The sequence below is a fragment of the Microchirus variegatus genome (genome assembly GCF_963457635.1).
Source record: "Microchirus variegatus genome assembly, chromosome: 18".
Lineage (NCBI taxonomy): Eukaryota > Metazoa > Chordata > Actinopteri > Pleuronectiformes > Soleidae > Microchirus > Microchirus variegatus.
The window spans coordinates 9,666,154-9,681,245 of record NC_139819.1 but is presented as its reverse complement, the minus strand read 5'-3'; the positions used below and the strand labels follow the sequence as shown (position 1 = coordinate 9,681,245).

Below are 15,092 nucleotides of genomic sequence, written 5' to 3'. Positions count from 1 at the left end.
GTACATTCGTTTAATTTAACAGCGGTTCCAATTGGTGTGTTCCTGCCCCCTGAATAAATGTGCAGAAGAAGAAATAAAAAAAAACATTGCGGCCGTGATCTGGAGGCGTCTTGGGCTATATACAGCAGGGAGTGGATATTTTTGGTCATTCTGGCCGAAGAACAAATTACAAACAAGTCACAGCTAAGCTCGGTGTGACACTTGCCAATTTTTAACCCAATAGACTGTGTTCACACCTCTCGGCTAAGAAAATAAAACGTGTGTGTGTGTGTGTTTTTGCTCGATGGAGAGAATGGGTTTGTGTGGGTAGCAGCGGTGACTGTGGGTGTCACCCCAGTGCATGCTACCGCAGGGAGTAAACAGTGTGTGTGTGTGTGTGTGGGGCTCGGCTGTTGAGGTTGGGTGTAAAGTAGACAGAGACAGATTCGGTCCCTTTTCAATCCGTGAAGCACTGGACCATCACGGCCGCGGCGTCAACGCGCGTGTGTGTGTGTGTGTGTGTGTGCACTAGGGGTGGGATAAAAAATCGATTCACATAGGAATCGTGATTCTGAATCGATTCATAAATCTTAAAAAATCGATTTTTGAAAAAAATTTGTCTGTTTTGAGAAACCACACCAAACACCAGTTTGTGTTATTTGTGTACAGTTTATTTTTGTAACTTCTGGTAGAATAAGGCTTTTGTTTTTTTGAATAGTAAGTTGATCAGTTTCGAATGAATAAATGTTCACTTTTGTCTAAAGTTTGCCTTTGTGTGATCACATTATCACATTATCTATCAAACTGTTGTTTTGATGCCATACTTTGCCTGAACACACTATGCATTGTATCAATTTTTGAATCCAAAATCGTATGAATCGAATCGGTTGAATCGAGAATCGGTTTTGAATCGAAAATCGTGACCCTAAGAATCGGAATCGAATCGTGAGCCACCCAAAGATTCACATCCCTAGTCGAAAAACTCTCTTTCCTTCAACAGATTCTCAAAATCTAAGTATTTTTAGAGCTGAAACAGTTAATCGATTACGACATGAATCTTCAACTGATAATTGATTTATCAGTTTGAAGCTACACGATTTCTGATTGTTTTAGCTTCTTAAATGTGAACATTTTCTTCGTTTCTTTGCTCCACATAACATAAAGAAATCATTATCATTAACATTTTATGGACCAAACGTTTAATTGGTATCTTTTCTGTGTAGAATGAAAATCATGGTGTCCGAGAGAGCTCCGACATTGTTTTAGCTGCGTTGTTGTCTGATAACCTGAGATCTGTTCTCTCTAAGGCTAATTAGTTATTATTATTATTAGCTGTGGTTGTTCTTAAGCCATTATTTTTTAACTTTCAATTGTTGATGTGTTGACCGTTTTTACTTAAAGGCGCCATATGTAAGAATGTGGTCTAAAAATGGTTTCTACGCTCAAATTCAAAATACCGAGGTCTTTTAGCGTTCGTTATAACTGGCAACCCGTGGTTGCTCGGCAGCTGAGACTCTACTACGGCGGTAGGTGGCGCCACATGCCAAAACATGATTTCTAAACATAAACAAAGATTCTTTTTAATGCATTATTCCTGAGTCTCTGTGACATATTAGGAGGATTTTACAGCTTTAACGATATCCGTTTCTTCGTAATCAATCCATGAAACGTATTTAAAAGAAACAGTTAGATGTACTTAAATTAGTAGCACAAGAAATAAACTGTTTTTCCGTTATACGTCATTCATTCTTGTTTTCCACTAAAGCAACAAGGTCTTGGGCCTCTGTATTCAAATGAGCCCACTTTGACATGACCATGACGGTCATTCTCTTTGTCCTTTTACCGACAAACGCCTCGTCCGTGAGTCACGCGTGAAACACTGAGGTAAAAACTCAGACATTATTGTCTCACGTTGGATGAGGTAACCTGTGCTTATTCATCGCGCCATGCACAGGGTTAGCTCATTCAGCACAACACAACACAATGTCTTCATGCACAGTTCCCTACATGTACACTGCAGGAATTAAAAGAAAAGGGGGGTGATTTTTTTCTTTTTTCCACTGACTTTAGAGCCAGCCAATCACTCACAAGCAGACTTTCGTGTCAATACCGATCCGAGCCAATCGGAGGCTATGATGAGCTCATACTCCGTCCGCACCTGAGCTCTGATTTGCTGCCGTCGTGTGACAGAAGCAGCCTGTGCTCTCTTCACATGGGTGTTTGTGTCGTAGCCGTAGAAGCAGGCAGGCGGGCAGACGGTTAGGCAGCCAGCCCGATTAGGGAGTCAGTGATTTTTTTAGAAATCTGTGTCTTTCCTGGTGCTTTTGGCATCTGCTCCGTCACAGACCTCTGAGTCTGTGTGTGTGTGTGACCACACAGTGAGGACGCGTATCCGATGGCACTCAGGCTTATTCTCGCGAGGACATAAAAAAAGATGCCTCATTCATGGACTACAGCGCCTTTACCGCTGATTTACAGTGAGCTGAGCTCAGAAGGTTGTTCAGGTTGAGGTTCTTTTCCCTTAAAGTTGAACCTGTTTTTTGGATCTGTTTGGATCTGTTGATTTATCAAAATGCCTGAAGCCAATTATCTACTCTCTGTTTCCTGGGGATATATAAAGGTAAGATGGTGGTGGTCTCAGATGATTCAGACATTAAGGAGGTGTTTTTTTCGTTCTTCTGTTATAATTAATTTCCAGAGTGTTTTGTAGACTCAGATTTGGACGCAGGGTCATTTCATCACAAAGAGAAAACCACTAAAAAGTTTGTGTGTGTGAGATTTCCGGATTCATTGTTATCTGTACAGGAAAATGAGTGTAAGTTTAATGTTTGTGAAGTGAGTTTTGATTCATGAGTGACTTGTGCATTTATTAAACAGACGATATATATTTCAGATTTGAATTGAAAAAGCACATTTTTACTGTGTATATTGTTTTCTTTTTATTTGTTTTAAAGAACACAGGTTTATGGCCACATATTATGTTATTTTAGATTGTTCTGCTCTCTAATTACCTGACAAAAGCCCCCACCACAGATGGCTCTTGTGTCTCCATTTTGAAAAAAGCACAGTAAGCACTGTTGCAGTGTTGTAATGGTCTATTTTAAGTGATCTGTATTGATCGGTTGAGCGGAATCAATAGACGGACATTATGCGTTCGGACAAAAGCCCCGAATAATGGGAGACAATGTCGTGGCGTTTGTTCTTTTTTTTGCAATCCGACGTTATGAAACAAGAAAACACTCGAGCGACTCCCCTGATTTCAAGCATTCTCCTCCACATCAATCAAATCAAAAGCCAGAGCTAAATTTGGATCTGCCACTCCAATTAGGTACAGGGCAGAGAGCGGAGAAAGGGGTGAGGGGAAAGCGTTGGGGCCCAGGCATGGAAAGAAAGACACTGGGAAAATAGGCGACTGATTACGCACTTTTCTGCTCGTTCGCCCTCTGACCGGCGTCGGTGATGTGTGTTGCACGAGAAATGGTGACTATCCTTCTGCGATATGATTGGAAATTTCAAGAATGCCTCAGCAGAAGGACATTATCGTCGTTTAGCGCTGTTACATAATCTTTATCCTCACCTAGTGTACAGGATGAATCAGTCGCACCCAGCTGGATTGACGGCAGTATTAAAATGTTGGCATGTTTAATCGCTACTGCGTGAAAAAAGTTTCAAACTTTTTCTAGTAAAGAATTGTTGCGTTTTGAGATACGCGACTTTAAGGTGAAGCCCATGCTGAGCTACGTCATGCAAATCACCACCTTGAGAATGTACAAGGACGAAAACAAAGGCAGCAACTGCATTCTTATGTCTAAAATCTATTTAGGGTTAGGGTTAGGGTTAGAGGAAGGTTTTCGTCACAAAGGGGAAGGTTTTCAAATGAGCGGCCATGTTGGTCTGGCAGCCAGGTGATAGCAGCGTTCATCCAACCAGGTGCAGCCAGTGTTTTGGTGATTCTAGAAGGTTCCTGTCAGTCATCTATTGAAAGTCCAATAGTACATTAGAGAGAACTGTATATTTGCACTTCTCATCCATAGATGTGTATGTGGTGTTTCTGATGAATTAGCAGCTGTAAAAACACATTATCAAGATTTAACCAATCATGTGTGTGTGCGTGTGTGTGTTTTTTTGTCTTCAGTTCAAGAGGATGTTGAACAGGGAGCTGACTCACCTATCAGAGATGAGCCGCTCTGGGAACCAGGTGTCCGAGTTCATCTCCAGCACCTTCCTGGGTGAGTGACGGCACAAGAGGATATAGAATTAGTCACTATTCTCTTCTCTTTTTTTTGTTGTTTTTTTTTGTTACATTTTTTAGTTGAACCAATCCCACACAAAGAACCCAAACTGAAGGACACCGAATGTTGTCCTCATATCTCACTACTCACTCGTTGAATCTCTCCAGACAAGCAGCATGAAGTGGAGATGCCGTCCCCTCAGATGCAGAAGGACAAGGAGAAGAAGAACAAGCCCATGTCTCAGATCAGCGGGGTGAAAAAGCTGCAACACTCCACCAGCCTCACGAACTCCAATATCCCTCGCTTTGGAGTGAAGACGGAGACAGAGGATGAGCTTGCTAAGGTGTGTTTGTGTGTGTCTTTTACTGAAGGTTAAGAATGAAGTAAGAATAATGAATGGTTCTAATTGTGGCTTTGATTCCTTTATTGCAGGAGCTGGAACATGTGAATAAATGGGGCCTTAATGTTTTTAAAATCTCAGAGTTCTCTGGGAATCGGCCACTAACAGTCATGATGTACACAATATTCCAGGTGACGATCGCCACGCCTTCTGTTTTTCTTCAATAATCGGATCCCAAATGTGTTTTCTCTTACCCTAACTATCTCTGTTTTGTTGTTTTCGTAGGAGAGGGACTTGTTAAAAACTTTTAAAATTCCACTCGACACCTTTATAACGTACCTGATGACCTTAGAAGACCATTATCATGGCGACGTGGCCTACCACAACAACATTCATGCTGCTGACGTTACCCAGTCGACACATGTGCTGCTGTCCACCCCTGCCCTTGAGGTGAGCTGCATGTGCGAACACACGCACGCATGCATGCACTGACTACTTCTACACATCCACACAAGCCCATAGCCCACGTCTCCACAATCACCACCAATCAAACTCTTGCTCGAAGTCCAATCAATGGCACTTAGTTGCAAGGATATTTTTGTCCAGCGATTTTTTTATTTTTTTATTCTCTCATCAGTGAACTCTTTCCCTTTTCTCTCTGCGCTCGGTTCTTTCCCTTTTTTTTAGGCCGTGTTCACAGACCTGGAGATCTTAGCTGCCATCTTTGCCAGTGCGATTCATGACGTGGACCATCCCGGAGTCTCCAACCAGTTCCTCATTAACACCAGTGAGTCTAAATATGGCGACGTCTTAGCGGCTACGTCAGCGGCTCAGCAGTGAGATTGGTGCATGTTGCACAAACAGTCACAGTAGGGAACGCGTACACACACATATTATGCACACAGTAGCATTCTGCAGACAATTATTACAATTACAATTATAATATATAATAGTTCATGTTTATTTCCTGTTCACGGCTGACAAAAGATGCTCAAAACGGCACATTCTGTTCTGTTCAGAACGGCACATGCACAGGTATTGACAAGCATGTGCTCAAGCGTGTGCTTTTCAGTCACGTGCGACGGCTTTGACGTGTGAATTCAAGAGAGAAGTGTTCAAAGAGGAGATCGATATTGTCCTTAATAGAGGGCAGTTTCCCTAAAACAACCAGGAAACAAAATAAAAAAAGGGAAAAACATCCTACTAATGATATAGAGGGTCATACTGTAAAGGCTTATTTGATATGAATGCGATTTTACAAAAAAAAAGTGGGGAAAATAGTATTTCCTCTTTTACCTGGAGGGGTTTTTACACATATGGCGCTTTTCCACTACATGGTCCTGGCGCGACTCGCCTCGGCACGGTTATTTTGCTTTTCCATTAGCGATAAAACCTGGTACCTGGTCATTTTTTTCACTACATGCTCTGACGAGGTTCCAACCCAGCTGAGGCCATACTATGCATGATGTCTTTAGACTGCCGGCCTCTGATTGGTCAGAGTGCCGTCACTGGAAGAGGCACAAGAATCAAACTGAACAATGCCGAACTGTAGTCAATTAAAAATGCTTAAAAATCCTGAAAACGTGGGTTAATCTCCAACATTTAACACGAAAGTGTCTTAAGAAAGCCTGCGAGTGACGAGCCGCATCACAAACCCGGCCGCTGCATTTAAGTTCAGTTCATGCAGGAAGTACTGAACAAATATTTTTAATGAACTGATGCTAATGATTCAGTACAGTGAAAATAACTGCTTTACAAGTCACTAGTTTAAATGTCAAACACCGTGCTGCGATCACCCCGCCCACATTGAGGAGGTACTATATCATAATGGAAAAACCGAGGCGAGGCGTAGCGTGGCCGGGACCGTGTCGTGGAAAAGCATCAATAGTGTCACTATAGTGATAGCGCTGGTTTTAAGGTATCCATGGTTGCAACTGCTGTCGCCATCCTATTACAATAAGCTCACTGCAATCACGTTTATTTATTTTTTTCCTCACCATTTTTTCCTTGACCTCCCATGGAAGTGACACATGGTCAAGGAAAAGATATTGAGAAAAACACAAGGACTAAGGAAATGACGACCTTACTGTAGCGAATCAAAGACATTTTGACAAATGAAATGAAATTGTGGCATCAAATCCTTTCTCCACACTGGACCCTTAATGATTTAATATTCTATTGAGAGCTTTAGAACTCACATGTTACTTTTCATTTGTAGAGAACATGCAACTCTCAAATATTAAACAATTCAATTGCATCCTTTGGCGTTTGATAACCGGTGTTTTAAACTACTGATTTGAAAATAAAGTAAAGTAAGTAAAGACAAAGATGAGCAGCCTTTCCCTGTTTAATCTCTGGTGAAATCTGATTTGCAGGAGGCAGAATTCACAAACTAATATTTCAAAACCTTGAAAAGGTAAAGATAAACTACCTTCTTGACTCGATATGACCACCGGTTGTGGCGGAAGTGCATTAAACTGAGCCTTAACTCGACTTAATGAGTGAATCCATCGCTGCATCTGCTGCGAGTGACTCACTCACTAAGTCGCGGCTGGAGGTGTTGACACAAATATCACCTTTATTTGGTCATTAAGAGAAAATAAAACCTCCTTTTGTGTGACCACTGGCACAACATCTTGAATCAGTCGTTCCGGAGCCTGCCGCAGAATGTGACCGTTACGTAAGAGTGTTAGTAATACCTTACCAGCACAGCATGGGCCCACACACTTACTGTATCACACAAAGTGCACAGAATGTGTTGTGTGGTTCCCATAAATCCAAATCGGGAATCCCTGTAGTCAGGGGTAAGTGTGAGTCATCCTTGTTTAGGAGCCACCGGTCTGATATTCTGTCAGACACAGAGCAGCAGAGCAGGGTCCCCTTTCTCCTTCACTCTGCTCTGTTTCCAAAGTGGCCACGACTAATGCGTCTTAATGGAAAATCTAAATACAGCGAGTGGACCTTCAGATGACCCACAGTGAGGGGAAACCTCTCAGCGGCAAACCATGGGATGGTGCATTTAGTTGTTACTAAAAAACCCTAATCAACCCAAATCTTTTCTTATCCCCCCTGCAGATTCAGAGCTAGCATTGATGTACAATGACTCATCCGTGCTGGAGAACCACCATTTAGCAGTGGGTTTCAAGCTCCTGCAAGAGGAGAACTGTGACATCTTCCAAAACCTGACCAAAAAACAAAGACAATCACTGCGGAAAATGGTCATCGACATCGTAAGTGAAAAAGATAGATTTTGCTTTCGTAATTTGTGCTTTCCTGGATTTGTGACTCAGCGCTCAATGGCTTGTTGTTCTGGCGTCCTAAGGTGTTGGCAACAGACATGTCGAAGCACATGAATCTACTGGCTGATCTGAAGACTATGGTGGAAACCAAGAAGGTGACCAGCTCTGGTGTCCTGCTGCTCGACAACTACTCTGACAGGATACAGGTGAGACATCACAGTGCTTATTATATTATACCCTATTTCTCCAAGTTAAACTAGTTCCCTGGTGTCCTAATAAACATGTCTGTGACATGCAGCCCTGTTTAGAACGCTCTGTTTAGTAGTATCTCTTAAAAAAAAAAGAAAAAGTAAAACGAACTTAAGGGACAGGAAATGACATCAGCCACAGCGGCTACTGGGAGCTAACAGCAGTTAGCATTTGGAAAAGTGATCATTTGCAGGCTCTAGCGGGCACATTGCCGTCAACATGTATCCACTGGACAGATAAATCCTCTGAGGCTGGAAGTTTGTGTAGAACTCTGTGCTGCACTGTGGAGCCAAAAATATAACTTTTCGCGGACTTCAGAGACTTCCGGTTTTTTCAGATACCGCTGCCCTCGCCAGCACTCTCGTGTGTTTTACGGGCAAAGCGGAGTTCCAGGAATTTATCGCATCGTGACGTCCCAGTGAGCGCGGAAGTCAACATTGCAAGTTTTATCTCCTGTACTTAGACTTTGGCGACTGGTAGGGCCTCCAGAGTCATCATGAAAACATGAGCCAAGTGACACTATATAGAGGGATCATAATACTTAACAGGTCTGTTATATAATATATAATATATAATATTTCTAGTAATAGTAGCTCATTGGTCCCCAGGTCATTTGAGTTTGAGACCACGAATGTAAAAGGTGTCACTGTGTAATTCATTCAGGTGATTTGAAAGAAATTGCAATTATATGCAAGCATACACTGTACAAACTGACCACCTTATTAGGTACACCTGCTCACACAACCAAAACAATGTGTTTAGGTGGGCTGATGTTTAATGTGACCGGCTGGCCCTGGAGTATTTCAGAAACTGCTCATCTACTGGGATTTCCATGCACAGGCTTAAAATGGATGGTCCAAAAATGAGAAATATCCTCATTGGTTCTGGAAAAGAATGCCTTGGAAAAGGCCAGACTGGTTCAATAACCTTTGTATTATTCTGTTTGCACTTACTTAAAGGAGCCTGAAATGTCACCGTTTTCCCGGTGGAACACGTGGAACCACCATCGGCACAGTCTTTCTTACACCTCATTGTTTTTTTTGTTTTTTTTTGTCCAGGTTCTGCAGAACATGGTGCACTGTGCGGACCTGAGCAACCCCACCAAGCCTCTGCAGCTGTACCGGCAGTGGACCGACCGCATCATGGAGGAGTTCTTCAGTCAGGGCGACAGAGAGAGGGAGCGAGGCATGGAGATCAGCCCCATGTGTGACAAACACAACGCCTCAGTGGAAAAGAGCCAGGTAACAGACGCACAAACAGACGCACAAACTGTACACACTGAGGCATCTTTGCAATACTATGGTCTCTGTTGTATCATTTTAACCTCACTTTTAACTGAGATTCTTATTGGGTTTTTTTCTATTTACTTCACCATTATATTTTATTTTAATATTTGAAACCTTTAATTTCTTCCTCTCTGTGTTATTTATCTTGTATTTATTATTCATTTCAATATTCAACCACTTTTGCGAGATCATTTTGTGTCTGTTCATTGTTTTCTTTGTTTTTTTTAATATGTTTTCTATTCTGTTCTTGTCTTTTAACTGAATTTGAATCTACTTTGACATTTTCACTTATTGTGTCATTATAGCATGTACTTTTTTTTCAATTCCAACTTTTCTTTGTCTATTTATTCTTTTTTTAAATCTGTTTCAACTATGTGTTTTACTTCATTGGGATATCCTTTAATTATTGCTATAATATGCTTGTATTCTTTTATTTATTCTTCAGTTTTTTTTTAGGTCCTTCACTGGAAATGCACATTATTTCCTTTAAACATCCCGAGTTTACTTTTTTTTTTCAGTTGTTTTACTTTGTTATATGGTTGATTTATTAATACACTCTGAAATCCTTTTATTATTCACCCTTGCGTCTTTGTAGGTTGGTTTTATAGACTATATCGTTCACCCCTTGTGGGAGACGTGGGCTGACCTGGTCCATCCCGATGCCCAGGACATCCTGGACACTTTGGAAGACAACAGGGAGTGGTACCAAAGCACCATCCCCCAGAGTCCCTCTCCTGCTTTAGATGACCCTGAGGACGGGACGCGCCCCCCGGGCGGGGACAAGTTCCAATTTGAGCTCACTCTGGAGGAGGACGGGGAGTCGGACACTGAGAAAGACAGTGGCAGCCAGCCGGAGGAGGAGGAGGAGGAGGAGGAGGAGGAGGAAGAAGAAGAAGAGGATGAGGAGGAGGAGGAGGACAACAGCTGTACTGACTCTAAAACACTCTGTACCCAGGACTCTGAATCAACAGAGATTCCTTTGGACGAACAGGTGGGGGACGATGTAGACGACGACGACGACGACGAGGAGGGGGAGGTGGTAGAAGAGGAGGAAACGCCGTGTTCGCCGACGTGTGCGTTGGAGGAAGACGTAGCGGCGGAGGACGATAAAGAGAACGAGGACTCTGCCGACACATAGCAGTTTTTGGACGGCGCCCGATGAACTGTTCTTCTTAGTAACGACAGATGATTATTTATAGAATATTTTTGGGGTTTTGTGGAGTCTCTCTGTGTTTTTTTTATACATCTATGTTTATGGTTCCCAAAGCGTTTGCTGCTCTCCACCTTGGCCACTCCCCCCTCCCCCCCGTCAGCTTCGTTCAGACACGCCCACTGGTACTTCAAGTTTTTTTGCACTCAGGAAGCTCCTTTCCATTTCCATTTGTACTGAAGTGGTGTGTCCTTCTTTCAATTCTGCATTACTAGCTTCAGTTTAGAGCACGGATGACAGCGCTCAGCGACGATCACGCGATTCTTAAACGTCACACTTTTCCTTTTCCTGCACTTTGTCTCGGGCCTTGCCTGAAAAGTTTTAGCAGTGTTTTTTATCAAGTGCCCATATCCTACTGAGACGGTTACTGGTGTTTTCTCTCTCGGTTACTCCTCCTCACTACAAAAAACAAAAGAAACGTTATTTTGTCGTTCTGCTGAAACCCCCTTTGTGGGACGTCACAGAGATAAAAAGCTGCAGCACACTGGGAGGGGGGGGGGGAGCTTTTTTTCGAGACACATCGCTGATGTGGTAGTCTTCCTTGAAAAAAAAAAAAAAAACAGACTGACACAAAGCTCAAATCCAAACAGCCTGTTCAACGACGCTGTTCCTAGACCTCTTTTCATTTCCTTTTTTTTATTGTACTGTATGTAATATTCAAATATTTTCTAGAATTTTCTTTGGCAATTCCAGGGTTTTTTCTTTTTTATTAGCGAAGAATCTCTTTGGAAACCAACGGAGGGAGAGAAATGAGTAACTCTACTGTATAGTCAGTGTTTTGAAGGGGGTTATCTTTACTGCTGGGTTACATTAAGAGTGTTCTGAGGTGTTTGCACTTGCTCCAATAGCATTTATACTACTATCTCCATGCCACTATACTCATATTTGGTTTGTCCTGTGAGTTTTGAAATTTAGACTTTATTTAAAATATTACATTTACTGCAAAGTTTTCTCTGAGAGGGGAATAGAATTCTACCGTTTTACGTCTCATTCTTTACTCACTGAATGTGTGTGTGATGTAAGTGATGGCGCCTTTCAATTTTTTTTTTTTTTTTTTAATAATGTTGCCTGCAGTTCTTTTGAACACATTCTCAGACAATGCAATGCTTTGTAGTTGACACAAAAAGCACCTTTTAAATTTTTTTTATCTTTTTTTGACGCTCGATTTGTGCTCAGAGTAAACAGAAATAGTCATGGTGTTTAAAAAAAAAAATACTGGATGAATTTTATAACAATGTTATGAAAGCCTTTATTGTCCCCCCCCCCCCATTTTCTTGCACATTAGGTTGACACACACACACACACACACATCAACCACCGTTTTTATCAGACTAATATTTACTTTTTCGCCACTTTAACCCTTTGACACCGAGCGTCTCGCCGACGACACGTAGTTACAACAACCGTTGCACGTGAATTATTATGGTAATAATAATTTAGCACTTTGAGACAAAAACTGAAACAAATATTATTTTAAATATGTTTCACACTGTTCAAATTTAACAAAATCTGGTGTTCATTTACAATCACAGTGTTTTGTTTTTTTAATTATTATTTACTTAATTTTAAAGGAGTCATATTATATCCTATTTCTCCAAGTTAACCTAGTTCCCTGGTGTCCTAATGAACATGTCTGTGACATGCTTTGGTCAAAATACCATAAGGATGAAGCACCACAGCAGTTCAATCACCCTGCCAAAATAGCCCTGTTCCTAACGCTCTGTTTAGTAGTATTTCTTTAGGTCCACCTTAAAAAAAAAATAAAACGAAACTCAGCCACAGAGGCTACTGGGAGCTAACAGTAGTTAGCATTTGGAAAAGTGATCATTTGCAGGCTCTGGCAGGCACATTGCCGTCTTATATAACATGTATCTACTGGACAGATAAATCCTCTGAGGCTGGAAGTTTGTGTAGAACTCTGTGCTGCACTGTGGAGCCAAGAATAGAACTTTTCGCAGACTTCTGGTTTTCGGATGCCGTTACCCTTGCCAGCGCTCTCGTATGATTTACGGACAAAGCGGAGCTCCGCGAGAACAATTCCAGGAATTTAGCACATTGTGACGTCCCAGTGAGCGCGGAAGTCCCAAATATAAGGATTTAAATGATTTAAAAAGTTGATTTTGCATAATATGTGCCCTTTGATTTGTTAATACACTATTTGAGCATGCAGTAAATTGTAAATAACTGCCAGATATTGAAAGTTATTCTGGAAAAAATGGCCAAAAGCATTTACTCACAGGTCGGGCTGCAAGTAACGATTATTTTCTCGAATAATCGAATAATCGTTTGGTCCATTAAAAAAATGTTCTGGTTTAACGTCTCTGTTTATGGTGTTAAAGGGTTAAAACCACATGGCTGTCTTTTCGTTTCGTCAACAAGACGATCCACGCCTCGTCGCATAGTCGTGACATAAAGACGTCCCCTCTGTCTCTGCATAGACATTCTACTGCACTGATATATTCATATATCACCACTTTATCTTCAAACTGGCCAAAAACACTCACTCAGCCACTCTTGCATACCTTAGGCATGAACAATGCTGTCTTACACCTCGGCCAAGAGTCTCCTAACGTTGTTCAGGTTTCTGTCATTTGTCACTTATTACTACTACTACTATTATTATTATTGTTATTATTTATTGGTTATTTTTCTTTGCAATATAAAGGTGGTACAGTAAATATTTCACTGTAGCATAGACCACAGTACAGGCTTGACAGTTACAATACCCAAATATACTTTGTTTTTCTCTCTCTCTCTGTGTGTGTGTGTGTGTGTGTACATAAAATATAGAAAATCGACAAAAGGAAAAAAAACAACAACACACACACTTGAAAATCTGCACACGGCTTTTTTCAACTGTGTCGTTTTCAAAAAAGAAAACACGTTTTATTTCGTCTTTCATTTTGTGCCAAGTTTTATTTCTCTCTCTCTCCATCCACACCCGATGCCCTTACCTGTAATAAGATTTTCTCGTTTTATTGCTGTTTACAAACATATTTATTGTGCTGTATATATATAATATATATATATATATAATTATTAATGTTATTACTATCATAATGCCGTTTGATGTAAATGGTTGATTCTTATCATCCCTTTTGGTGATGGTGTGGCTGTATTACGTACCTCTTGTTGAGAGAGAATGTTTATTACACGAGCTTCAGTGTAAAAAAAAAAAAAAAAGAAGATCCATCGACACGTTTGCTTATCTGAGAACTAGCTCAGTGAAGAGAGGGGAGGGGAAAGCCAAATTGTTTTTTTTGTTTGTTTTGTTTTTTTAAAGAAACTGTTCCTTGGCCCATGGGCTGTGCCTTAAATTCAACACATGTAATTTACTTAAAGCCTTTTATTTCCTTTTATTTTCTAGTTCTCTTTTGCTGCATTCGTGATTATCTGTTGTCTTGGGCTGGCCTGATCTCCTGTTGTGAAAATGTTGCCTTTTTTGTTTTTCTTCTTCTTCTTCTTTTTGAAATATGACAGCCAAATACAATTTGCATCAAAAATGTGGCACTGGGTTCTAAATATTGTCGTCGGTGTGTGCAGGTTTGTAGAGATTCAGGTCATCTTGCAAGTCATAGGTTTTTACTTACTTGAGTGATGTGCGGCCCTTATAGCTGGATGTCAGATGGAGTCACATTTTTGCTGTAAAACCTGGTCTGAACAAAACACACACTTTCTGTGACTCGGCAAACGTCGAGAGGAAAAGTTCACTTTTTTTTTTAAGGGGGGGGGCGCCGTGAAAGTCGCCGCCGCGCGTGTCGTCCACATCTGTGCGGTCGTTTTTTCACAGACACTGGAACCCCCGGGTGCGACAAGAGTGTGGTAGTTGGTGCTCGACCACGGCCTTGGAAAGCACAGAGACTCTTGAGACACAACTGCATCAGCCACTGCTGCATTAATTATGGCTGAAACACTGACAGTGTGTTTGCTTATCTATGCTTGGCCCACACTTCCACTCACATTACTTGCAATATCCAAAACCACTGACATCTTTCTGCCTGGACAGGAGAAGGTTTGAGTATATTTTGGTAGTGAAGGGGGGGGGGGGGGGACGGGGAGGGTCGGGGGGATCATTGTCCCAAGACAAGGGACTCTTATTTTGACACACATACTGTAGATTCTATACAGCCCTGGACCAATGGAAAGGAAAACACAAACTGTAACTTTAAAAAAAAAAGGTCTTCAGGACAATTATTTTTTTGGGTTATGTCTTTAGAATGCCAACTTGTCTGGAAGTTTCACAGGACAATTGAAATTGTTATTTTAATGGAATTTCCTTGTTAATTGCAGTCTATTGGATAGCACTGTAGATCATACGACTTTATGTAAAAAAAAGACAAATAAAAAGAATGGAAAAAAAAAAAAACGTTTTTATATGCAATGGATTCAATTAAAGCATGGGTTGATTCTGCCTATTCACTGGTTTCTTGTTTGTTCATTGTTACAGAGGCTCATCACACGTGGAATGGATGCACCCTGTTATTGCTTTGTTTTTGTTTGTTTTTTTTATAAATTCTGATGACTTTTCTATAATTTAAGACGTCTCACACCATTTCC

General features: G+C 41.2%; 1 protein-coding gene across 1 annotated transcript in view; it reads left to right on the top strand.

Moving 5' to 3' along the window:
* The window catches only part of pde4d (phosphodiesterase 4D, cAMP-specific), a gene marked incomplete at its 3' end in the record, with an annotated part of 175,752 nt that extends 165,289 nt beyond the window's left edge, over positions 1-10,463 (top strand). Inside the window, exons 9-17 of the mRNA XM_083905164.1 lie at positions 4,115-4,208; positions 4,379-4,554; positions 4,644-4,742; positions 4,837-5,001; positions 5,239-5,338; positions 7,627-7,781; positions 7,874-7,996; positions 9,098-9,280; positions 9,921-10,463. Of these exons, the coding sequence (XP_083761290.1) occupies positions 4,115-4,208; positions 4,379-4,554; positions 4,644-4,742; positions 4,837-5,001; positions 5,239-5,338; positions 7,627-7,781; positions 7,874-7,996; positions 9,098-9,280; positions 9,921-10,463 (1,638 nt within the window). The remainder of the gene's footprint in view (positions 1-4,114; positions 4,209-4,378; positions 4,555-4,643; positions 4,743-4,836; positions 5,002-5,238; positions 5,339-7,626; positions 7,782-7,873; positions 7,997-9,097; positions 9,281-9,920) is intronic.
* Positions 10,464-15,092: the final 4,629 nt, after the last annotated feature.